The 25,579-nt window shown below is 55.3% G+C and overlaps 1 protein-coding gene and 1 long non-coding RNA gene across 6 annotated transcripts in view; both read right to left on the minus strand.

Moving 5' to 3' along the window:
* The window catches only part of SIRPA (signal regulatory protein alpha), a 43,748-nt gene extending 32,813 nt beyond the window's left edge, over positions 1-10,935 (minus strand). Inside the window, exons 1-2 of one of the 5 annotated variants that reach the window (XM_036009645.1) lie at positions 10,832-10,935; positions 9,156-9,243 (exon numbers count right to left, since the gene is read on the minus strand). In XM_036009645.1, the coding sequence (XP_035865538.1) occupies positions 9,156-9,234 (79 nt within the window). In that variant the 5' untranslated portion in view covers positions 9,235-9,243; positions 10,832-10,935. Of the gene's footprint in view, positions 1-9,155; positions 9,244-9,486; positions 9,522-9,548; positions 9,617-9,774; positions 9,917-10,242; positions 10,689-10,831 lie in introns of those variants that run through there. The other 4 variants (XM_036009643.1, XM_036009644.1, XM_036009646.1 and 1 more) reach the window with 4 other exon arrangements.
* A 6,328-nt stretch (positions 10,936-17,263) lies between these two features.
* On the minus strand, positions 17,264-23,561 carry LOC118496805. The gene is made up of 3 exons (XR_004899360.1): positions 22,240-23,561; positions 21,932-22,097; positions 17,264-19,542 (listed from the first exon to the last, which is right to left on the minus strand). It is a non-coding gene; the product is annotated as an uncharacterized LOC118496805 (long non-coding RNA).
* Between the last annotated feature and the right edge of the window lie 2,018 nt (positions 23,562-25,579).

Raw genomic sequence — 25,579 nt, forward strand, 5'->3', positions numbered from 1 at the left:
CTCATTTAACTGTCACCACAGCCTGGTGAGGCGAATGCCATTGTCACCACCCCCTTCCTGCAGGCGAGGAAGCTGAGATCCCGAGAAGCAGGGGAGAGGCAGGGGCAAGGCTGTCCGCCGTCAGAGCTTGTGTACAACCGCTTCTCCGGGTGACGGGGTCCCCTCCGGCTCAGGCTTTTGGATTCTCAGGCTGCCAAGGACGCGCACACATTTCCCAGCCAAGATAAAGGCCCCCTTAAAAGCGACACGCATTTACTAAATGGCATTTGCCAAGGTTTCAGCTCACTCTGCTGCCTGTGGCAGACAGTCTCCGGACGAGATTTCTCCCCAAGCTGACACTGTTCACTGATGCCTTTTATAGCGCTTTTTGCAGCTCGCAAAAGCACTTTCCATGGCTCTTAATTCCCTTAACCCTCAACAGTCCCATATGAGAGGAAATAGTAGTTGTGTTTCTGTTCCATAGATGGGGAAACTGAGGCCCAGAGTGGGCAGGACACTAGCTCCAGAACACACAACCAGTGAGCAGCACATCCTGGATTCACAGTTGGGTACGTGACCCAAAGCGTGTGCCCACTTCACCGCCCGCCTTGTTAGGGAAGGGCCCTGGGGTGCCATCGTGACAAATGACAGACGGGTACGTAGGCAGGAGCATCAGGGGAGGAAGGAACCTGCAGGAGAGCAGCCAAGCTGAGCCTCTGCTTCACAGAAGGGGAAACTGAGGCCCAGAGGGGCAGCAAGTGGTTTCAGGCCTCCTGGCTGGTAAGTGACAGAGTGGGGACTCCACTTGCTCTTTCAAGCCCCAGCCATGAAATGATGAGCGCCCAACAATAACAGTAACAGTAACGATGGCTCACAGGCGTGGAACTCCGGCATTACCAGCACGACAGGCCTCACCAAACCTCTACCGGGACCCAGCAAGACAGGGCAGTCACTACACCCGTCTCACAGAGGCCAAGACTGAGGCTCAGGTCAGCACAGCCATTTGGCCAAGGTCACGATCTGACTCTACCTGCGTCTTCACCCACAGCACCAGCTGGCTTCGTGCAATGGAGGACCCTCCGGGGGAACCGGACCCTGAGTGGGCCCGCCGAGCCAAACCCCGGCCGAGTGTGGCACTGCCTGTGTCACGTGGCATGGGCTGCCTGCTCATTTTCCTGTGGTGTCCACATAGGGGCACGTGGTTTTGCGCAGCCAGAATTTTACGTACAAATGCTGGGGCTTCTTGGCCAACTCTCTCAGCCCAGCTAACACCAATATTTTTGTACTTCCTGATATGTTAGGGACCCTGTGTCAGCACAGCGGGCAGGGAGCTGTGTTGTGCTCCCGGCCCTGGCCGCAGAGGGACTAGGTAGTAGTTAGGGCAACACTCTGCGTTTGGACCAGGGTAACTGTCTCTGTGACTTGTGGCTCTGAGCTTCCTCCTTAAAATGGGGATCTTTTCTCTGGCTAGGTGGTTCAGTTGGTTGGAGCGTCATCCCATATACCAAAAGGTTGTGGGTTCAATCCCTGGTCAGGGCACATACCTATGTTGTAGGTTTGATCCCTGGTAGGGATATGTAAGGGAAGCAACAAATTGATATTTCTCTCTCACATCAATGTCTTTTTTTCTTCTCTCTCTCTCTCTCTCTCTTTCTCTCTCCCTTTCTCTCTCTCTAAAAATCAACGAACACATCCTTGGGTGAAGATTTAAGAAAACAACAACAACAGAGATCTTAGTACCCATGTATTCTCTTCATTCAACCAATGTGTTAACCACCCATTGCTGCCAGGCCTGTGCTAAGGTCCCAGGAGGCCCAGCAGTGAAAAAAACATAGTCTCTACTCTCATGTAGCTTATATCCTCCTGAGGGAGACAGGCCTCAAGTAATGCGACAATACAGAAATGGCTAAGAATACCATGATGGTGAATGAGGGGAACCTCTTTTAGACTCAGGTGGTTGGGAAGGGCATCTCTGAGGAGGTGAGACTGCAGGAAGGAAGGTCAGAGAAGGTGTTCCCGTAGGAGAGAACGGCAGGTGCAAAGGCCCAGAGGCAGCAAAGCAGTTGGTGCACACGAAGACCAGAAAGGCCGCTGTGGCTGTAACCCATGAGGAAGGGCAGTCAGGTATGGGGTGAGGCTGGAGAGGTAGGTGTGATCCAGAAAATGCTATGCCTCATGGGTAAGGAGTTTGATTTTACTCTAAGGCCAGTGGGAACCCCTGAGAAGTCTGGAGCAGGAACAAGGAGCATTTGATTCACTTAGTTCCCACGGGGAAAGAGACTGAAGGGGCCAGAGGGGAAGCAGGAAAGGAATGATGATGCTGCGGCACTCAGGGGCCTGGGCTCACAGCCTGGCTTTGCATTTACAGGCTGTGTGACCTTGGGCAAGTCACTTCACCTCTCTTGAGTCTCGGTTTCTTCATCTGCCCAGTGGATATACTAATAGTTCCCATTTTACAGAACTGTGGCGAGGATTAAATGAGATAATGTACAGAGTAATTATCCTATCACATGGTCTGACTTGAGTGTCCCGTACTCAGTCAATCAGATTCTACCTGGTCTGGCCCTGACCTCTCCTAACTCCCCCACCCCCTTTCCCTTCACTCCAGCCTCACTGCCTCCTTTCTCTTCCTGGAACAGAGCCAGTACATTCCAGCCTCAGGACCTTTGCACCTGCTGTTCCTCCAGAGTGGCAAGCTCTTCCCCTGATATTCCCACAGCTGCTCCCTCTGCCTCTGTCCCTGCCCAGCCCTGCAGTCCCTCACCCTGCTTCAGTTGCCTTCATGGCACTTGCCTTCGCCTGACGTAATGTTTCCTTGGGTCTATTTTTATTTCCCCATCAGAATGCCAGCTCCATAAGAGCAGGTGTTTGTGTCTGTCTGGTTCACAGTTGTACCCCCAGCACCTACAGCCAACCCTGGAACATAGTAGATGCTCAGAAAAATGTGTTGAATATTTATAATTAAAATAATGATATGAAGGACACCAAGGTGGCTAAGAGTAAACTTGGAGCCAGCTTTAACTCTCACTGCCTATGTGACCTCAGGAGGAGCCTATCTTGGCTTTAGGGAGCCTCAGGGGCCGTGTCTGTAAAATGCGGATGCAGGATCCATGCTGTTTGGCCCAGTGTGAGGACCAGACAACACACGTCAAAGGACTGAATGGATGAAATGCTGCCCGATCTCTAGCATGTGCTTTAAGATGTCCCCCCAACCCCCACCCTCAGCAAGGTGAGGGTAGGTGAAAACAATGGCAGATCAGGAGCTGGGGCCCCTCCCCCATTCCTTCTCATTTGTGTATATTTGGAATTTTCCAAGATAAAAAGAGAAAGAGAAAACACGGACTCAAGGCTCATCTTGGTCTACCCTGGGCTTCCCTTTCTGGAGGGCACGTGCCCTTGGAGGACGGGACAGCAGAGAGGCCCTGGTGTCCGCACCTACCCTCTCTGGCTGGAAGCTCACGCTCACTCCTGCTTCCACTCTGCCTCCCGATCCTGCTCAGCCACCTGATGGCCTGCAGCTCCCGCTGCTAATCTGCAGCCATCTAACACCCTGCGCCCCCACATGGATGCACAGGGAAATCTCACAGACACAGAGACCCATTCTGTATCCTTTCCGACTTCCACCTTAGCTGTTTTGCATCCCTCCGGGCTGAGGGCCTGGCAGGACACCTGGCAAGGAAGATTCACCCTGCACAGGGCTCCAGCAGAAGACCTGCCCAGGAACGCCCAAGTTAACAGGAAGGAAGCTTCAGCTGTGAAAATAGATGCTTCCTTCTCCAGGACAGGACGGAAACCCATCTTGGGAACATCTGCTGCCTCCGGGAGGATACACTGATTGACAGAAACATGAAAGGTGTGCCATGAAAGCAAGAGGCTGGCACCCCTGGGCACAGTTCCCCCACCTGTCACACTGGGTGGGTGATGTCCAGTTAACTGCATGGGCTGATCTGGGTTGTCATCCTGACTCTGCCACTTGCTGTGTGGCCTTGGGCAAGTCGCACCACCTCTCTGAGGTTCATTTCCACATTGGTCACGTAGATCTGATGGCCACTGCGGGAGCACTACCCAGGGTAGCTGTGAGTACCACTGGGGCCATACACACCAAGTGTTGGGCCCTGTAAGTGGCCCAAAAAGATGGCTCCCATTGTTACTTGTGTTTTCCCATGGAATCCGGGATCCTGTCAGCTCTCCAGCTTTCACGATGGAAACTTTTAGCACATCCCAGTTTTAAAAACCCTTGGCCTGAACGGCAGGGGGTTTGGCTTGGCCTCCCAGCCACACGTTGCCACCGATCTGCTGCGTGAGCCCGCCAGTCCCTTCCCCTCCCCGCCGCAGTGTTCTTGCAGCACAGTGAGGTGCTGGATGAGAGGACTGACAGCTCTCTCAGGCCCCCTACGGCTTCCTGGGCTCGGGAACCTACCATTCCAGACCTGCGGATAGAGACAGAGACACCTAGAGGCAAGCTGTGCCCACAGCGCGCAGCCCTACCAACAGACAATTAAATCACCCAGCTCGGGTTCCTGCTCAACGTGTCCAACCCCCGCCGGCATAAAAGCTGCAGGAAAAAAACCTCAGACCGAAGACATTCACTCCCTTACCAGCACCCAGTCTGCACCGGGAGCTGTGCTGGGTGCTTTTTGAGAGTGTGGCCTGCTTTTATGGATGAGAAAATCCAAGTAAAACAAAACTGACGATTACGACACTGGCTAGTGTGTGCTGAGCACTCACAACGCGCCAGGCACAGCTCCCAGCATTCCCCACACAGTGAGTGACTTACTCCTCCAAATAGAGTTGTTGGTGTCATTTTTGTTCCACAGAGAGGGAAACCCAGACGCAGAGTTCAGTAAGTTGTCCAAGCAGGTAGTTTTGCTGGACTCACCCTCAGGGGTCTGGTTCCGAGCCTGTGACTCAGCACTAGGCTAGCTGTGTCTCCACACAGAGGGGCCAAGTTAACGATCGCTACAGTTGCAGGACCACCGTGCAATCAGGCGCTGGAGTTAAGCATGCACTCGCAGCATGACAGAAGAAGGAGAAAGCAATGGGAAGCCTCAGACGGGCAGGTGACATCCGGGGGGAGAGCTCAGAGCAGGAAGAGATCCCTTGGAGCACGGGGCAGCATAAACCGAACTAGGAAAGAGGAGTAGGGTTCGGACGCAAGGGGACAAGGAGGCACAGGGAAGGGCATCTCTGACGGCAGGAATCGTGTAAGCAGAGGCACCTATTTGAGTTTAGCTAAAGGCATGGATTTGTAGAAAAGCGTTCCCCAAACTGGGTTATGCCAGGGAAATGGGTGTTACACAAACCAAAAGCCTCCCGTTCATAAGTTTGGGGAAAACGGAAGTAAGTAGGGTCTGAATGGGGATTCCACAACTGTGGGATTGCTCAAGGTCTTGCAGGTGCCGAGACGCTCGAGTGGCCAGGAAAGCTCTGGCCTGCAGAAAGGACGCCTGGTTACCTAGCAGCGTCTCAAACAGGTTGGGGCTTTTTGGATGACATGTGGCTGAGAAATAAGGCCTGTCACGGAAGAAGGCCCTGGGACAGTTTCTTTTTTAGAAGAAATGTGGACCCACTCAACAGTTTTGAGAGATCTGAGCTGTGTTGGCAGGCCAGAAATCTGAGCACACTTAACGAGAAGGGGCTGGGGGGAACCTTCCGTCAGTCCGAGACTACAAATAAAAAAATAACCTGTCACACGGAGCCATTGGAAGCCGCGAGCGAGCGAGTGAGTGTGGGATCTTCACAACACTTTTAGACTGCCTTCCTCTCACACACCCCCTCTCCATCTGTTGCAAAGGGCACCAGGCAGAGAGATGCAAGCAGGAATATTCCAGCGCTGGGGGCTCCAGAGCCCGGCAGCCCAGATGGGGGGCTCTGCTGGGAGTCACATCACTCCCCTGAGCTGTCATTTGTGAGGGCCAAGGGGCTGTCAGTGTTGCCATCGCCCGTGTATTTTCAGAGAAGTGGCTGTGACTCAGTGAAACACTTCTGCTCCAGGGGGAACCTTTCTACAAACTTCCACCGAAGCCTAGAGGGGGGTCCCCCTGGCTCCCTCCCGCTTGGACTAAGTGACACTGATTATACCAGCGTGAACGTGTTCTTTCAGATGGCACAGCCAGGAGGCCGGCGGTATTCAAAATCCAGTCTCCCTGTCTTGGACACGAGACCTCTCCAGTTTTGGACTCTATTTGCCTTATCTGCAAAATGGTGATAACAGCCAACCCAGCCTGTGTTTGCTGATGGGTGAGATGGTGCAGATAGGCCATCAGCAGACAGTCTGGGATGCAGTCCCCAGGCAAAGAAGACTGGGCCTCCTCGCTTCTCTCAACACATGGTTCACATCAGGACTTCACACGTGCGGAGTAGACTGCAAGTTGAGGAGTGAATCACACCCTGAGTCTCCATGGGGATGGGAAAGGAATGATTAATGGGCAGAAGTACCCGGAGCACACGTGCCTTTAAGACCTTCCAGTCGCCTGGGCCCAGGAGGGCTCAAGCCCCTCCCCACTCTTCTCTTCTTGTGAAAGAGGAAGTGAGATTAACTTCACCACTTAGGAAAGTACAGAGGAGGCATCAGCCCGCCACCCTCTATCAAAAGGCCAGAGCTTCACTAGAGGGCCCAGCCGTCCCTCAAAGTGTGAACCCCAACTTGGCCTTGCCTTCTCCAGGCCAGAGCAAGGAGTAAATGGAAGTTCACTGGAAGTCGGCCCAGTAGGTGACGTCCCGAGACCCAGGGAAGACAAGACAGGAGCCAGAAGGTTCTGTTTCTCGTGCTGCGGCTGCTCTGGCATCAGTCCGCCCGGGTGTCCCCAAGTCCCTGTCCCTGCCCTTCTCCCAGTCTCAGAATCTCCCTCAGCGACGCTGTTTTAAGAAACAAGCTTCACATCGGCTCCGAGAACACAGGTTGGTGACTTCACCGGCATCTTTTGAGAATTTCCCTTTGGCAGCATTTGCACTGAAAGCAATCTTTAGAAACTCCTTCCCCTTCCTCCCCCAAACACCAGGACTCCTGTGACCAGCTCCCCGCCAAACAGTGACCATGTGACCCCTCCCAGGCAGACAGTTGGGCCCGAGACACTAGCAGTCATTCAATCCAGAGCTGCCTTCCTAAGCCTGACCTTTGAGTTTCTTACCCAAACAAATCCATTTTCTGAGAAAATTGCACAGCTGCCCCCTTCTACCTTTCTGTCCTTCTGCCCCGCCTCTCCATTCGGTTTTGTCATATTTCACTCTTAGATCAACTGAGGAAGGGGCCTGAAGCCCCATCTTGCAGCCACACAGGTGAATTCGGGGCCAGGGCCCCGAGTGTGACCAGGACCCCTCTGAGCACGGAGTGAAGGATGCTGGGAAGCTTCAGCTGTGAGAGTGACATCCCATCCCTTCCTCACCACCCGCAGCCAAGAAATTTATTCTCACCTCCTAAGATTTATTTATTTCAAAGTTAATCTTGGCCCCTCTGCTGCTCCCACTTTTTCAGGCTATTGATGCTGAATGGATTGGAACGGAAGTTTTATGGCCTAATCTTTACCATTTTATAGATTGTTTTTATAGACAAAAGGGAGAGATTCCCTCATAAGAAGGGTGGTGGTGTTCCCAGACAGTGCCCTGGGAAAGGCAGGCTGGCCACCTAAACACTTGTTAACCAGCGTTACCGCTCATTTGCCAGAAACTGAGCCACAGGGTCCTAGTTGGAGAAGGGTCTGGAGCAGACATTTAGCAATTAAGTTAGGCCCCGTTCCCTGCTTTAGGAAAATGAAACACGTGTGAGAGACGCTCGTGCATTTCCAGGCCAGGAAGGACGACAGGGCAGGGACTGGGACTTTGCAGGGTGTGCATGGCCAGCTCAGGCAGGAAGGAGCAGATCTGAGATGCCACTCACCAGAGATATGAAATATACTAATGCTTTCTTCCGCCCAGCAAGGACCTAGCTGTAACCCAAAGACCCTGGGGTGGAGGTGGGGATGCCTACGTGGATCCCAGGGTTCAGGGGAGACTGCAGGGCAGAGAGGAGCAGCTGTTTACCCCCACTTCTCCCTCCACCCACTCTTAGCTCATTCTCCCTTTCTCACTGCTTTCAGATGGTTCCCGGTCTCCAGGCAAATGCAAAAGCGGGGAGGCGAATACTGAGCTCATCTTTGCCTCTTTCCTCAAGGGAGGGAGGTGCAGAGACCCCCTCTGCCAACAGCACAGCTTCAAGAAGCCCAAAATCAAGATCCTCGTTTCTTCTCCCCTACCCATACTCTTTACTGCCATTTCTTGTGACCCTCACTCTCCCAGGAGACCGGTGGTTTTGCAAAACCTCTTTAAGAAGCAGAACTCCTGAATGGTGACCTCACCCCTTGGTGAACACATGCCAGCCTTCAGAGCCTGCCTGCGGGAGGCAGCCAGGTGTTTGATGTAGGCCAACAACGAGACCGGCTCAGAGCCACAGGTAATAGCCCCAGGAACCCCTGAACCGCAGGGAGCTGCCTGGCAGCCTGGGGAAGGCAGGAAGACGTGTGGGGTGGGGGTGGGGGGTGAACAGCAAGGAGAAGGGCCATCGGAGAGAGGCTTTGGCAACCACAGGGACAAGCCACCGTGTTGTCATATCAGGATCTGTTGATCGCAGAGCTCACCCCAGGGTTACAACGGCCTTCTTTCTCCTGGACACACACACACACACACACACACACACACGCTAACACTGTCTCACTCTGCGCACCGCGGGGAATGCTCACCCTTCCCAAATTGCAAGAGCCTGTTTCTGTCCCATCCCAGGCAATACCTGGAAGACCTCTGCCCCCACCCCCTTCCCTCAGACCCTGAAAGCAAACCTGTGGAAAACCTGAGAGAGAGCTCCTAAGGAAGCCAGGGCAGCCCTGCTCCAAAAGCTGCTGACAGCCTGCGTCCCCCTCCCAGCTGGGCAGGGGACAGGTGAAGCAACTCATCTGGGTATGTCCCAGTGCCCAGCACAGTGGCACACGGTCAGAGAAGGAGGACACGAGGTTCCATCCTTGGCTGTGTGACCTTGGGCAAGTCGCTGGCCCTCTCTTGGCCTCAGTTTTCGAATCTGTAACCCTGGTTACAGGCATCTCTACCCCTATTAATGCTGACAGCCGAGTGGCTCCCAGGGACGGTCTGGGAGGCCTGAGACCGCAGTTTGGGGGACAGCAGCGGTGGCGGGGTGGAGGGGTGCTTACCTGTACAGGTGCAGGACGCAGCGATCAGCAGCAGGAGCAGCGGCCCGAGGCGGCCGGGGGCCGGGCCGGCGGGCTCCATGGGCCGCGGCTGCGGAGCGAGGAGGGAGAGCGGCCGTGAGTGCGCGCTCGGGCGGGCGCGGGCTGGAGCGGGGAAATGACTAAGCCCCCCTCGTCCTCCCCCTCCCCGCCCTCCCCTCCGCTCGCGGCCGGGCTTCCCCCTCCCTCCCCGGAATGGGCGCCTGGAGCTGCTTAGGGGCCGCCGTCACCGCCGCGATTTTCGGAGCTACCCCACCACCACCCCCCCACGGGAGAGATCGAGAGACTGACAGACCCGGAGCGCGCGAGGAAGCAAGCTCGGGGCAGCCAGAGAGGCGGCAGGAGAGGGAAACAGACCCGGGCCGGGGTAGCCAGGCAGAGAGCCAGAGACCCAGGGAGGCGAGAGAGGGGGAGAATGCGAGAGAAGAGTCGGGGCGGGGGGGTGAGAGAGAGAGAGAGAGAGAGAGAGAGAGAGAGAGAGAGAGAGAGGCGGCGCTCAGATCGAGACAGGCAGCGCGGGAGAGAGGAGGCTCTCGAGCCAGGGTCCAGGGCAGCTCGACCAGCCGCCCCCGCCGCTACCCACCTGCCCCGCCCGGACTCCTCGCGGCGCCCGCGGCTCGCCCTGCTCCGGGCCGCAGTCCCGGCCGCGGCCCCCGCTCGACCAGCCCCGGCCCCCTCCCTCCTCCCGGTCCCCCTCCTTTCTCCTGCCCGCGCGGGGGCTGCGGGGCTCCGGCCGCGCCGGCACCTTCTCGGCGAGCGGCCGCCAGCAGCGCACCCGGGGGAGGGGGCGAGAGAGCGCTGGTGTCGTGCGCTCGGCTGGGTGGCTGGCTTCGCCCCTCGCCCGCGCCGCTGCGCCCACCCCCGCCCGGGCCCACGGCAGCAGCCCCGGGAGGAGGCCCGCCTGCCCCTGCCGCCGGCGCACCCGGCTCGGGCTCGGGACTAGACCAGCCTCCGCCTCCAACAATGTGCCAGTTCAGAAGCCCGCGCGGCTGTCACCAGCCCCGAACCGCCCCCTCTCCTGTTCCCCTCCCACTGCCAGTCGGGCTCGGACCTGCGTCGCCAGCGAAGGCTGAAAGGCTGCGTGGAAGGACCGCCGGGGCTGCCCAGGGCCGGGGCCCCCGCTCCACTTTGCGCAAACTTGTTTTTCTAAGGTCGGCGCCGCGAGCAGGCTGCACCGTCCTCTTAAGGTGGACTGGGGAAGTTGCGGCCGAGGGCCGCTGCCTCCAGACTCCCGCCGCGGCCAGTGCCCGCTTCCCTCTGGCGAAACGCTGGAGGCGACCAAGGAGTGGGGGTGTGGAGGGGGCACGAGGGTGTCTGCTTTGCCCCTCCCCCGGTGGCCCTGCCCCTGTGCCCCAAAGCGGAAGGCCCCTGGAGGGGGTGGGCTTGGGCCAGAGGGTCCCCGATTCTTGCAGAGCGGGGCCTAGGTGAAGCAGAAGCAGGAAGTAAGTGGATGTAGGGGAAAGGGGGGAGGAAGGAGAGAGTGATGGTACAAAAATAGCGTGTGTGTAGGAAGGACTTCGGTGCCGCCTGGAAAAGAGGCGCAGGGTGGAGAAAGCGAGAAGGGGGGCTGTGGCCAGAGAAATAGAGGGGAAGGGTCCCCATTTCCCTGGGGAGGTGGGCTCTCTCCGCCAGGTGCCTACCTGTCGGGGGTGGCAGATTCAGGGGAGAGAGGCTATTTGAAGTCGTGGGCTCCAGGAAACGACTGGCAACAAGAACAGGAGAGCAAAAGGGAAACAGAGGCAAGTGGTTTGGAGATGGAGAGGCAGAGCCTCAGTACCTCTCTGTGTCTCTGTCTTTCTGTCCCCTCCCCAGACCCCCTCGCCCTCTGGCTCTCCCTCCTTGTCTTCCCCTTTCATAGGAGTTAAGCTGTGTGTCCCTGGAGCAGCCAGGTCGGTGATAGGAAGTGGGAGTGCTGGTCGCCTGGCTGAGGCGACTGTGGACTGTGAGAGGGAGAGGAGTCCGAGACGCGCTGCTCCTTGGAGGGTCTGGGGCTTGGAAATAAGCGATAACCAACCTGAGGCAAGGCTGTTTCGGTAAAGGGTATGAATGGAGCAACAGAAGGGAGTCCTGACCGGGAAAGGAAGTGGACTTGTCTAAGGCCACGGGCAGAAACAGGGTTTGAGTTCCTGATTCCCAGGCTGAGTGAAGGCCTTTGCAGAGCGACAACCCCCACTCGCATCTCAGCCTCACTGTCCCATGACTGGCCTTGCACTAAGAGGGAGAGAGGCAGAATAGAGCTTTTGAGAGCGTGAACTAGACTCCCCCAGGTTCAAATCCTGCCAGCTACCTTTCATGAGCTGTGAAGACTTGGGAAAATACTTTACCCTATCTGTGCTTCAGCTTTCTCACCTGAAATGAGGCCAACTTGGGTGTCAACCTAAAAAGGCTGGTGTGAGGATTGGATGAATTAATATTTGTACAACACTTTAAAGAGTGCCTAGCATGTCCCAAGTGCTACATAGCATCTGATCGATAAGTAAAGCGTTTGACAACAGTCCTTGGGAGCCCACAGGGTTCTGGGCAGTATTTGAAGTGCACGGGTATTTTTTTGCTGTGGGTATGAGAGAAACAGCAGGGTCCCACACAATGTTCCTGTCTATGAGACATTTACATTCTATGGGAGAGACATATGTAGACGAGTAGCAATAATTAGTGAACAACAGAAGACCGAGCTCAGAGAGTGAGAAGGATGCGCTCATTCAGATGAGGGTGAGGCCTTCCACAGAAGCTGGGAGCTGAATCACAAGAAGGGGCAGCAAGCTGGGGATTTGGGGATTTGCTGTTCTAGAAAGAGAAGACAGCACAGATAAAGGCCCTGGGGCCAGTTTGGCCGGAGGGCAATGAGGGAAGGATGGGGAAGAGTGGTCTCACTGGTGGCCTTACAGGCCTTAGTAAAAAATGCATTTGTTCTGCAGATAGGAAATCACTGGGGTTTAAGAGGAGAGTGCTGTGGTCTGGGCCATGTGTTTAACAGGCCAGTGTGGCTGCAGGTGGAGAGTGGGCTGCAGGTAGTGCAACATGGAATGAGGGTGCCTGGGAAGAGGTTGTTCTGGGGTCCTCCTAGTAGCAGAAGTGGGAGGTGGGGAGTCTCTAACTCTTCAGAACACATCTGGCAGAGACCATGAAGGTGGCCATCATAGACTCCTGGGAAAATCCATCACTGGAATCCATCTGGGGTGGGAATGGGGGCAGAGGCCACTGATGAAGTTCAGAGATGAGGCAGACTCCTGGCCTGAGCTTCCAGAGAGAGGTCTTGCCATTCACTGTTCCCCAGGACACACACACACACACACACACACACACACCTGCCCTGGATTAGGAAACTGCGGATTAGGGAAGGATAATAATTGAACCACCTGCTATTTATATACAGCACCTCCAGCAAAGGCTCCCAGCAGGGCTTCCCAACACCAGGGTGGTTTCATTTTGTCTGCCCCAGGAGGAGGCCTAGGCCTTGTCCTCTTGATCCAGCATCCATAGAAAAGTCACCCCCGGCCAACCATCAGCTCTGGGGGGTCACTGAGCCCAATGGGCAGCCAGGTATCCTGAGGCTGGCGGACAATTTATTTGAGGTCTCACAGTGAGGTTATGGCAGATAATTGAGGTGAGTCAGCTGCCCCCACAGGAGGCCTTCTGGGCTGCCCTGGATTAAAACGGAATTGCCTTTTACCTATCCAATTCCTCCGTGCACTCAGCCATGCTAATCACACATCTACCGCGTGCTGGGCTCTGTGCTAGGCACTGGGAATGCCACAGATGGGAAAACACAGACAAAATCTCCCACCCGAGAAACTGACATTCTGGTCAATTCACGTAACAAATAAGTATGTCAACTGTGTGGTCTGCCAGATGGGGATAAAGCTCTAAGGGAAATAGAGCAGGGGAGGGGCCCAGGAGGGCCAATGAGAGGGAAGGGGGTCAGTGAAGGCCTCCGAGGAGGTGATACTTGAGTGACTACCTGAACGAGCCCCGTCGGGAAGCCAGAAGTGGCTCCATCCCCACATTGCTGTGACTCTTCTCTGTCACTCCCTGGTGCCATCTGTCAGCAGCACATCTCGCTGGTTGGGCCTTCCCTTCACATCCAGAACCAAAGCACTGCTTAGCACCTCCATGGTTGCTACTGCCCTGGGCTAAGCCTCCACCATCTCCCACCTGGGAACCCTCTTTCCAGTGTTTCCCTCCCCTTACTTCATCCATTCTTCACTCAGCAGCCAGAGGGACCTGTTCGTAAAAGTCAGGTCACGCCCCTTCCCTTTTGGAAAGCACACTGGAATGAGCAGGAGGAGGGGAGCACTGGAGGTACTGAGACCAAGACTCCGCCAATTGGACTCATGCAACTTGGGGAAAATTTTTTTGAGAGCCTCAGTCTCTTGATCTGTGAAACGGGAACAACCCGGTCTCCCCAGCCCCAGGGGCAGTACTGGCGCAGGTGTGAATGCAGCCGCAGCGGAGCATAGCCGGAGTTTGCCTCTGCAGGTGGGGTGATGGTGCCCCTGTGTGTGCCAGGCCCCTCTATGTGCACCATCTCACTGCAGCCTTGGCAATGCCCATGTGTTCCCGGAGCCGGGGAGCAAGGACAGAGGGAGAAAGAGACTCGACCAGGGCGGCTCTGCCAGGGCATGCGGGAACCTGCAGGGACCCGGCTCTGCTTGGCACCAGCCCTGCCCAGGCTCTGCCCCTGACTTCCCGTAACCCTGGGCTGGCGTCAGCAGTCAGCCCTCCAGGCTGCCTTTGTGTGGGGCCTGTCAGGAGGCTGGAGCTGCCAATGACCTATTTTTCTGGGCAAGAGGAACCATTTGGAGTGAGAGGCCTCAGCTTTGGAGCCAGAACAATAAAAATAAAAACAGCAAGGACTCCTGGGCAGCCTGGACCAGGGAAGTAACAGCCTGGAGAGGAGCTGCTGATGGCCTGGAGAGAAAGCAGGGAGGGGGCAGGAGGTGGGAGGGCCCTGACTGTGCCCTGCTCTGTTCGCTGACCTTTCTGTGGGTTATCTCCAGGCCTTCTGCCAGCCATTCTATAGCTGCAGACACCAGGCTTCAGAGTGACAGTGACTTGCGGGGGACACACAGCTAGGGAGGGCCCGGCCAGTTAGGGCTGGAAGTCAGTTCTTCAGTTAACAATACTTTCTATTAGTTCAGCATCTGCTATGCTTCACAGACATGTTCGTGTGACATATTCACACCACACCTGGGAAGGGTGCTAATTCGTTTTACAGGTAAGAAAGCTGCCTTAGAGCGAGGCCCCGGCTGATGGGTCTCCTCCTCAGAGACGCCTTGCCAGACCACCCTGTTAAGGCAGCCGCCCCTGTGCCACCCCAGCAGGAGGCAGTGTCACCTGCCCCAGGAAGGGGCCTGACCCTTGTTCTCTTGGTCCAGCATCCACAGAAAAGTCACCCTAGAGCCCCACCCACTGCACTGTATCCCCTTCCTTACATTAGTTTGTCTTCAGTGCATGTCCATGGCCTGCTGGGGTTGTGTCTCTGCTGCATTTTGTCTGTCTCCTGAACCAGCCACAGCTCAGTGTGGCCCCTCGGCCCAGTGCCCTGCTCTGAAAACACACCCACAGCTAAACTGCAGCCCAGCCTCGACTCAGTGGTGGGACAGGCTGCTGTGCCCATCTGTGCCTCGCTCGCCCAGATTTGGGTAGTGATAGAACTGTACCTAAAGGCTTATGTAAGGGTTAAATGAGTAAATATAGGAATAATGGCTGGCTATTGCCATTGTTTGCTCCCAGCAGTGCAGCCCCGGGGCCTTCAACAGTAAAGAGTAGGTTTCTATAAATATGCATCAATTTAAACAGTGACCTTCCCGAGAGCACACAGTAAGACATCAGCAGAGCCTGGGTTTGAAAGTGGCTGGATCTGTCTGAGCCTGTGCTTCAGTGTACCTCGCTTTATAATCATCTCCTCACAGCATGTCCCCCCCGCTTCCTTCCCCTCCGGCCACCATAGCTGCACGGGACGCAGATCTGCGGGTCCCCAGGTGAGCAGGCATCAGTGCCACCTGGAGGAATGTGTTAAACATGGATCCTAGGGTCCCACCCCCAGAACTGCTGACTCAGCAGGTCTCGGTAAGGTCAGAGAGCCTGCTTTTCTAACAGGTTCCCAGGTGATGCTGACACTGCTGTCCTGGGGCTCAGCTTGGAGAACCGCTGGATAGACCGGTGGGCGTGGTTCAGGAGCCCAGCCCCAGGGTGGCTGTGGGTCCATCTGTCTCTCCCTCTGTTTTCTGTTCTCCTCCTGCCAGGTGAAGCAAATGGGGGTGACAGCACTGGCTCGGCGACAGCAGACAGGGCCCCGAAGCTGAGGGGCTGTGGCTGATCACAGAGCAGGGGCTCCTGGGAGCCATGCTGTAATTAATGCTTTCCTGGGGAAGTCAGCCACTAAGTGGCTCGGCAGACCAGCGAGAAGCTCTCAGAGCTCGTCAGGGGTGGGACCACGCTGTCAGGCCCTAAACACTGTTCTCGGGCTCTAGGGATCTGCTCTGCCAGGAGCTGAGCCCAGCTGTGCAGAGCTGAGCCTCCCCCCACGCCCCTGGGTGGTGGGCCCCTGCCGGGTGGTGATGCAAGGACCGAGAGCTGATTGCCTCGGCGTCCACTGGGAGACCTGGGTTCCAGTGCCGACTCTGCCCAATAACAATACTAATTGTAGCAAAAATGTAGGGGTGCTGATGAAGTCCCAAACCTGAAGGATTTTAGTGGATTTTCTCATGCTTTTCATTCCCTCTTTTACATGGACATAATTTTTATCCCCATTTAACAGATGAGAAAACTGAGGGACAGAGAGGTTAAGGGACTTGTGCAAGAGCACACATCTTGTGAGGTGTAGAGTTAGGCTTCGAATCCAGGCATCCTCATTCCTCAGCCCCTGCTCCCAGCCTCTGTCCTTTCTGACTCCTGTGAGCCTGGGTGGCCTCTCTGGGTCCCCCTCACCACCCAGCGGCTGACTTGATGATTCCCCCTGGGCCTGCTGAGGTGTGGAAGGATCCGGTGAATGAATGAGTGAATGAATTAACAGGTGAGTCTAGCTCTTTCCAGTGGTGATGGGACACCGGAGCCCAGTGGCTGAGAGCCGTGTGAGCGACTCCAGGCTGTGCCTGTCACTAGCCGTGGGATCTTGGGTGGCCTCAGCCTCCAGTCCTCATCTGAACACAGGCTGAGGGCAGAAGGAATGGATAAAAAGGGTGAGGGGTACAGGGTGGGGGAGACAGACAGATGGACGGAACCAGCAGATGGCAGCTGAGAAGTATGGTTGGTGCCTGCCTCTGTCCCGTCTTCTCCATCTCCGCCCAGTTACCCGGGCAGAATCCCTTGGTGTCTCCCTCGAGCCCTCTGTCTTCTTCTCAAATAACAGCGCTGCCAGCCAATCATCCTGGCTTTGCCTTCAAAATAAACTTGGACTCTGACTACTCCTTACCACCTGCTTCACCCTCTGGTCCCGCCCACCTCCATGTCTCACCTGGACTAGTGCAATTACCGCCTCACTGGACTCTAAATCTTGTCCTTCCTTCAGCCTAAACTTCCCCATAACCTTGCCTCTCATCTCTTAGAATAAAAGCCCAAGCTCTCAGTGTGACCCACAAACCCCCTGTGATCCCACCCCTCTGACCTTGCCTCCCCCCTTTCCCTGGCTCACTCCAGTCCTTGAACGTACCCAGCAGGCACCTTCCACAGGGCCTTTGCACTTGCTGTTCCCTGTGCCCAGACTCCTCTCTTCCCAGCTGGCTGCCTGGCTTGTTCTGTCCCTTCCTTTGGCTCTTTGTTCAGATGTCCCTTCCTTGGAGAAGCCTGTCTCTTTCACTATCCAGAAGTGTCCCATCATTTCTGACCCCCGTACCCCAGTTCATTCTTTTTTGATGGCATATAAATACAGTATACTTTTGGGGGCTATGGCTGTTCCCCCACTCACATGTGTGTTCCACACAGGGTCCTAGTTCCCCACCACACGGAACAGGGAGCCAAGTAAACGAGGGCAAGGAGGAGCCTGCGTGAGCAGCTCTGTCCATGAGGTGTGGGCAGCCCCACCAAACACGCAGTCTCCTCTGCCCTGCTGGCCCGGCCTGGCCCGGGTTTCCTGGAAGAATAGATGCCCTCACTGAACTCAGGTTTCCTTCCCAGGCAGGGCGGCCCGGGCTCCCGTTGGCCTCATTCCTGTCCCTGAGGGGAAGGTGCTGTCCCTGGGCAGCAGCCGGCCCTGCTCTCAGGGACAGCCAAAGCAACACGCACCACTTTCTCTGCTCCGGCCTCTGAGGAGCCGGCATGGTGGTGTCAGGGCACTGTGGCCATGCCGGCCTCTGCCGTGCCATTGCCCCCTGGAGCAAGGAGGAAAGTGGGATGGGAGGTCCCTCCAGGGCTCATTTCCAGAGCTCTTTGGCCAGTTTCCTCCCTGGAGCCTCTCAGCCCGCTATGTGAAGGCTGGGCTGGATGCTGGCCTCAGCTGGCTGGGGCGTGCCACTCACATCCACCCATTGGTACAGATGAGCAAACATAAGCTCCGTGCTTGGTGGACGCTGATAGCCTGGGCAACGTATTGGGTCAGTGGCAAGCAAAGGGGATGACCCCAGATCTTTTGATACTACGTCCCTTATTCTCCTCCTTATCCTCAGTCTACCCTTTTCCCTGCACTGCCCACCCCAGCCCCAGTGCCTGGGGCATAAGGTGGTTCACACCTGCGATCACACCTTTGGAGTTTGTGCTCTTTGGAGTTTGTGCTTGGAGTCTTGTTGCCTGTCCAGCCAAGAAAGCGGTGACTGACCCCTAGAATGGATAAGAGACTGAGGGAAATGGGGCGGCCCTAAGTTTCACCGCCTAGAAGTGTGATGGGCCGAATTAGAACGTGTCAGTCTGTGCTTGTCCTCCTAGTGTTTCTTCTCCCCAGTTTCCAGCAAGTAACTGCGCTTCGTAAGTCATACTGTGGGGATTTGGGCCCATAGTAAGGCTGCCTTGGATTTTGGTAAAGTCTACAATCAAAAGAATTGCCACGCAGACTTGGGAGAGACTAGGGGAGAGGCAGAACATGTTGGAAAATCTGGAGGGTCCGAGACCAGTGACGGTGCTGTCCCTCCCTCAGTGGGACTGGGGGGTGGGCGCATAACCTCAGGGCAGGCCTCGTGGTGTCCCAGGAAGGCAGACCCAGGCTCCAAGGCCTCTGTGTCATCACAGGCCCCACAGCCCCACAGCGCTGCTGCACCAGCGAGGCCCCTTGGGCGGGACAGTGGGCACAGCATGCATTCAGTTGACAGATATTTTATTGAGCACCTACTACAGGCTGGGCTGTTCTGGGTGCTGGAGGCATTCACATGTTAGTGAGAGAGCTGGAAAAACAATCACATGAATTATGAAACACTTGCTTACTCTGTAGACAACCATAGCTGCCGAGAAAAAGGAAGTAGGGTGAGGGACAGAGAGTGATGGGGGTGGGGCAGTGCAGGCTGCTGCTCTTCTTTGTAGGTGGCAGTGAAGGTCTTGCTCAGCAAATGGTATTTCCTGAAGACAGGGTGAAGGAAGGCCATGGGAATACTTGTGACAGGAAGAAGTAGTGCAAAGATCCTGGGGTGGCAAGTTCAAGGACAGCGGAGCATCTGAGAGACTAGAGCAGAGAGAGTGAGGGGAGGCGGGGTGCGGGGGCGGGGGGGGGGGGGGTGACGAGCTTGGACAGGAAGCCCAGCACAGTCCTCATGGCCTCACGGCCAAAGTAAGGCCTTTGGCTTTTATTTGAGCAAGATGGGCCCAGGAGCTAGAGGGAGGGCGGTGCAGACAGGCTCCTGGAAGCCGCCTCCGGTTTTCCTGGACTGTCTACGACTCTGAAACTGCACAAACTAGAGAAGAGGAACCCCAGAATCACCAGTGTTGCCTTGCTCCCTGTCATCCCAAGGGACAGGATCACAGAGCAGATGGATTTCACATAATCAAACGTAAATTTTGACTTAGTATAACAGGTCTGGGTGGGGCCTGAGGTTCTGACTTTGTAACAGACTCCCAGGTAAAGCTGCTGGCATTCCACACATGGGCCACATTCTCAGTAGCAAGCAAGGTGTGTCTTGCCCAACCGTGCCTGTGGCCCAAGAATCCAATCTGTTGCTCTGTTTCAAGCCCAAATCCTTTGGGATGTCATTTGAGGCTCCTGACAAATTTTGCAGACCCTCCCACTCAGCTGAGGGCTGGAACTTGAACTACCCTACTGTTGCTTACAGCTGCAGAATGGGTCTTCCCCACCCCCTAGAAAGCCCCACCCCTTCCCTGCAAGACACAAGCCTCAGGGTGGAGCCTCAGATTCTGGAGCAGCCTGGATGGGTCCAAATTCCAGCCCTGCCCACCGCTGGCTGAGTGACTTCTCTGTGCTCCAGTTCTTCATCTGTAAAAAGGAAAACAAAAACAAAAACAAAAACAACAGCTCTTTTCAGGGCTATTTTGAAAATTCAAGAAATAATATTCTTGAAATAATATTCATCAGACGTCTAGCACACAGCAGGGACTCAATAAATGCTACATCACTCATCCTCCAGTTCTCCCTGTCCTTTAAGGTAGCAATCTATGTATTTTCATCACATTATTTCAAGTTTTTCTATTCTTGTTTCTGGTTTCTGGCTATGAAGTACATATTAGTCCAAAAAGTATATGATGCATTTACAAATAAACAAATGTACAGTGGAGTGCATGTTTAAAATGTTTTTACTAGTAGGGAATATGATTTTAAAAATTCTGAAGATCACAGGTTTAAAGCCCAGTGGAATTGATAGAAAGAGAATTGATTAGATTAACTGATTAGAGCTGGATGGAATTTTAAGGGCCTTCAGTGCCCCCAGCACTCCCTCTCCCATCTGATGTGTGAACCTCTCTGTTATACTGAATTGCCTTGAGCAACGGGGAGCTCACTACCTTTCTGGACAATTCATCATATACAGCTCACAGCATGGCTCTCCTAACTTACTGCCTACATGTGTCCTGGCTGCCCCTGTGCAGCCGAGGCCTAGCTGAGCTGCTCCTCCCCACTCCCCTGTGTCGCAGCTCTGGGATGTCCCAAGGGCCTGAAGCCAGGCTGTGTGTATAGTAGGCTTTCAATAATGTCCCGTAAATGAGTGTGGCTGGCAGACGGATGAGAAGGAAATGAAAAGGGTAACTTTCCCCACAATTCTTGTCTGGAGGGTGCACAGACATCCCTGTGCCCTGTCACCTCAGGAGTGTGTCGGTGTCTGTGATACACACCTGTTTATGTGTGTTTGTTTACACGTGTTTGCACCAGGGTCTGTGTGTGCCAATGCATGTTTCTCTGTGTGGCTTGGTCTCTATAGATACGTGGGTGTGTTGCATGACAAATACCCATGTGCGCTGTGCATGTGAGTGGTGCATGTCTGTCACTGGATCTTTGTGTATCTGTGTGTGTGGGGCTGTGGCACTATGGGGTCATGTGTCCGCCTGTTATCTGTTCAGTTTATTTGCATGTGTGTGAGTGTGTGCTGTCTGCAGATGTCCGTGTGTGGTGTGTGTGTGTATGCATTTCTCTCTCTGTATCTTTGTAGGATGGTGTGCCTGGAATCTTTCTTTGTGTGTTTCACCGTGTGTGTGTGTGTGTGCATGAGTGTGCATGCATGAGTGTGCACACTGGCCTCCTTCCCTGCTCAGCCCTTTCAGGGAGCTGGGGGTGACTCCTTGCAGCCTGGTTGACTTCAGACTGACTTACTGGCGGGCGGCGAGGTCTCCACACCCCTCCTCTCCTGCTCAGCTGTGCTAATCACTGGGTTATATGCAGATGGCAAATGTGTGGCTGCCAGGCTTGGAGGAGGGGTTGTGGAGGGGCGTGTAGAGGAGCAGACACCGAGAAGCGAGAAGACTATTTAGAGGCAGAAAGGGGAAAACAAGCCTGCTTGGCTTTGGAGTTCAGGTGCGGGGTTCTCTCCAGAGGCATGAATTTTAGTAAGAGAATGTGATGGCTACGATGTTTTCATTCCCCCAATCAAGCTTGTCTTAGAATCACAGAATTCCAGCATCCTAGAATTATAAGTCTAGAGAATTCTAGAATCTCAACTCCATGCAACCCTAGGCTCCTAGAACCATCTCCAAGGACTCAAAAACCCTGTGATCTTAGCATCTTCAAACATTGTTTTCTTCCTCCCTTTTCTCTTGCCTTTCTTTGTGTAGAATCATGGCCAAGGAATGGCCTTGGAAGTTCATTCTGTCCACCCCGCTGGTTCGGGCAGGGCAGTGGAGAGGGTGGCCCGCTCAGCTGGGACATTCTTGGGGATGTTGACCTGGAATCTTTCCTTGGCAAAGATTTGTATCCTGAGTGGTCCAGGCTCTCAAATTACCCCTGTTACCTTCTGCAGAGACTGAGACAAAGGTGCCTATGTTCCCAGGATATGTTTTCAGCCATTCAGGAGCTGACATAATAGGCTGCATGTGTGAGGAGAGCCAAGGGGTGGGGCTCCTGGGAGGCCCTCGCAGTAACCCAGCCTGGGGTGCGGTGGGTGGCTAACCAAGCAGCCGCCTCCCTCAGGATGTCCATCTGGGTGTCTCCTTCCTCTCATAGATTTTCAGAGTGATGGATTAAAAGGCCAGACTGGTTCTATCTCAGGGGTCTTGGGAGCCATGGATTGTCCTTGAGGGAGGTCACTTCGCTGTACTCTCACCTCCTTCAAGACTCACCCAGATTCTTAATCCAGGCAGCTTTTCAGGCCTGCACTATCAGCCATCCGTCCCACCCCCTGCTCTCACGCTCGGCCAGCCACACTGAACTTGCTCCTCACCTTCAGGACATCTCACGTTTCATGCCTCCAGATCTGTGCAGGAGCTTCTCCCTCTGCCCTTTCTTTATGGTGTGCACTCCTGTCCGTCAGTGGAATGCAAGCTCCCGCTTGACTGAATGCCATGCGAGAAAGTCTCTGACTTAGTTCACACTTTATCTCCCAGAATCTACAGTAATGGTTGGCACACAGTAGGTATTCAATAAACGTTCATTGAAATTTTCCCTCAGAAGCCTTCACTACCCACTCCCTCACAGGGGCTTCCCTGGGGCCCACACCACCCCGAGGGTCACCTGCGGCCCAGAACTTACCGCCCTAGGCCATGGACCTTTGCTTGACCGGTCTGTCCTCTTTATCAGAGCGGGAACACGCACTGAAGCTGAGAACATGTGTGGTCCATCTTTGTACCTGCAGCATCCAGTTCAGAGTCTGAGACTCAGCAGGTGCCCCGTAAATGCAGGGCTGTTGCCAGCAGTCTGGCTTGGGGAGTTGAAATCCCCTGTTGGTCCCAACTGTGAACGCTGGTCCAAGCTGTTGGCAACATCTGCTTCGAAGTCTCATTTGCAATTATACGTTCCCAGGCTCTTGCCTCTTAATATTTAATAACCAGGCAGCTAGCCTTTTCTGGCAGCCACTTAAGCCCCTGATTGCCTCTTGTCTGAACTTGGCCGTGAATAAGGCAGGGATCACACTGGGGTTAAGTATAAAGACTTTATCCCGATTCTGGGGCCAGGGGAAGGCTGGAGCCTCAGGGAAGGAGGAAGGAATACCCATTGGCTTGAGGCTCCTGGATGGCCTTACCAACAAGGCAGTTGGGCATTGGCTCCAGCTGGCTCCACCCCCACCTCCCACCCCCTCCACGTGCCTGCTCTTGCCTCTGTGGGCTGGGGAGGAGTAGAGAGGAAAAAGTCAATGAGGCCTTCCCTGACTCACGCCCAAACCAGGCAAGAGGGAAGAAAGGGGGATTCCGCCTGGGCTGTGTCCCAGCAGGAAAGGTGGATCTATCCTGTGTGACTCGGCCTCCAGGAGCTACGGCCAGTCCACGTGGGCACTTGTGGTGCCACAGAGGACATGCTGGCAGCCATGGGGCTGGGAGTCCTTCCAAGTCAACTGTGGAAGGAGATGAGGCAATAGCAATGACCTGACCCTCAGGATTGCCCGGGCTGCTGCCCAGTGCTGGGAAATCCCACAGGCCCCTGGGGCGGGGGGATGGGAGGAGCCCAGGTCAGCTCTGCCGGCCGACCTCTGCAGGGCTGCTAGCATGGCAGGGTGAGGAGCAGTTTTGGGAAGGTTCAGGAAGAGAACAACAAGTGCAAGAGCCACGAGGTCAGACCGTCAGCACCGTTGAAGGAAACAGCCCGCAAGGCCAGTTTCTGAGCGGATGCTGGAGGAAGGTGCTGATGCAACTCCCGCCTGGGAACTCAGACTTCTTAGGTCCCAGCGGGGTTTTCCAGCATCAGGAGACTTGGTTTCCAGGTCTTGCTCTGCTCTGAACAGGCCCAGCGACATCGGGCAAGTCCCTGCCTGGTGCCATGCTGTCCTGCACACACTGAACAGTGGCCGCTTGGTCCAGCCCAAGAAACCGAGAGCAGAAACACCACCCGGCGTGACCTGCAGGGCTGATCCTGAGAGAAGACTGGCCTGAGCACAGAACACTGCTCTTATGGGCAGTGTTTATGAGCATGTGCAAGATGCCGTGCCAAACAAACCCTTTATCCACACACATAATCTCATGCAATCCCAGTAATCCGAGTCCCCTTCTTTTGTCTCACCCCCTGTCCATTTCCAAGTCCTGCCAACAGCTCCTTTAAAGCCCAGTTCTAGCCCATTTGCCTCTTTCCTACCTCCCCCAGTACAACCCTCACTGACCGCCCCCTGCATGGGACACTGCTCGAGCCCCCCTCGGTTCTCCTGCTCCTACCTGGCCCCTGCCATCCACCCCCAACCAGCAGCCAGGAGGCCTCTGAACAATCTCAATCAACTCATGTCCCTCCCCTGCTTTTGGACTTCCAGGGGCTGCTATGGTGCTTAAAAACCAGTCTCAAACCCTACGGCTGCCCCTGCGCTATCTGGCAGGTCCCTCGGATGCTCTCTGTCCTGAGGTCTTACCGTCCTCACTGCCCGCTCTGTCGCAGCCACACCGGCCTCCTTCCTGTCTTCGATGTGCTGGTCAAGTCCAACCTGGGCCTCTGTGCTTCCTCATCCTGAGCACTTCCTGTGAGTGCTGGTATGGTGCCAGCCAGGGACGTGCTGCTTGATTCCATCCCCAGCTGTGTCTCCTGCCTTGAGGCTGGGGGCTGGGGATCCAGGGAGAAGCTTCACTCGTACCCCTCCACCTAAAGGCCACCCTCTGTCCAGCTCCTGTCCAGGCTGCTGAGCCCCCTGGAAGCCCCCAGTCTGGTTGCTGTTGAGCGATCTCAGCCCCCGCCACCCCGTGGGGTTCCAAATCTCCCTTCTCTCTGCGGCAGTCCATTGCTGCACGAGTTAATGAAATAACAAGGCACTTTACCCATGATCTGATGCAAATACCTTTTGTTGCCAGCGCCAGCCTACAGCTCAGACCTCCCTGAGACCCGGCGGCCTTCTGCTCCAGGCTCCACCTTGGACAGGGCCAGAGCACCCTCCCCAACCCCCAAAACCCCCAACCGCCTGCGCCAGCCATCAGTCCCGGCAGTGCTCGGGCCCAGGAAGGCACCAATGCTTGTTCCAGCCAGCTAGCTTACAGCAAGGCCCACTGTGTTCAGGCCTTTTGCATATTTAATTTCGACAGGATTACATTCAATTTTGACTCCTATCCTGCAGCCTCGGGGAGGGAAGTCTGTGTTGCCCTCCAATGGGGGTCTGGTGAGGTCTGGATACGCTCACTAGGGCCTGACCCACCCTCCACCATTCTTCAGGGCTTCCTCCCTGCGACCCCTCCACAGGTGGCAAACACAAGGCCTGTGGGCCGAATCCGGCCCTCCACCTTGTTTTATCCGGCCCGGCACCTTGTTTCTACCCGCTGTCAGCGCCCAGCTTTTGCTTAACTGTTAAGGAGTAGTTACATTTACACAGTCCTAAATTACATTCGGCCCTTTGAAGGCACCTGTGACGCGGGTGTGGTCCCAGGTGAAAATGAGTTTGACACCCCTGCTTTAAACCCTATTGCTCTGTTAGCCACATATTAGCATCTCTATTTATGGATGAAGATGAAAAACAAAGAGTGGCGTTTGCTCACAGCCACACTGGCTTGAGGGGGACCTGTGTCTTTGCCAGAGAGCCAAGGAAGCTGGGTGTTGGGGGTGTGGTGGAGAGCCCCCAAAGCTTGCCCCCTTGAAAGCCTTCCTCCCGTGACCCCGCACTGCCTAACATGCCTGGTCTAGTCCACGTTTAGTATCTCAAGCCTGTGCAGGGCCCCCGGAAGGTGCTGAGGTCACTCAGGGATGAGACGGACTTCCCTTACGTGATTGTGCGAACCTCAGACATCAAGACAAGAGGCTCCGCCCCCTCCCAGTCGAGGACAGAATAGGTGTGACAGTAGACAGGGGGAGGTCTGGTCAAGGTAGGATACCTGGTGTGGGCACAGGCTGGGAGGCTAAGACCTGAGGACACTTCACCTCCCAGCAGGTGACCTCACCCATCCTCACACTGCATACTCTGCCTGTCCCCGGT

This window comes from Phyllostomus discolor, chromosome 9 (genome assembly GCF_004126475.2).
Source record: "Phyllostomus discolor isolate MPI-MPIP mPhyDis1 chromosome 9, mPhyDis1.pri.v3, whole genome shotgun sequence".
Lineage (NCBI taxonomy): Eukaryota > Metazoa > Chordata > Mammalia > Chiroptera > Phyllostomidae > Phyllostomus > Phyllostomus discolor.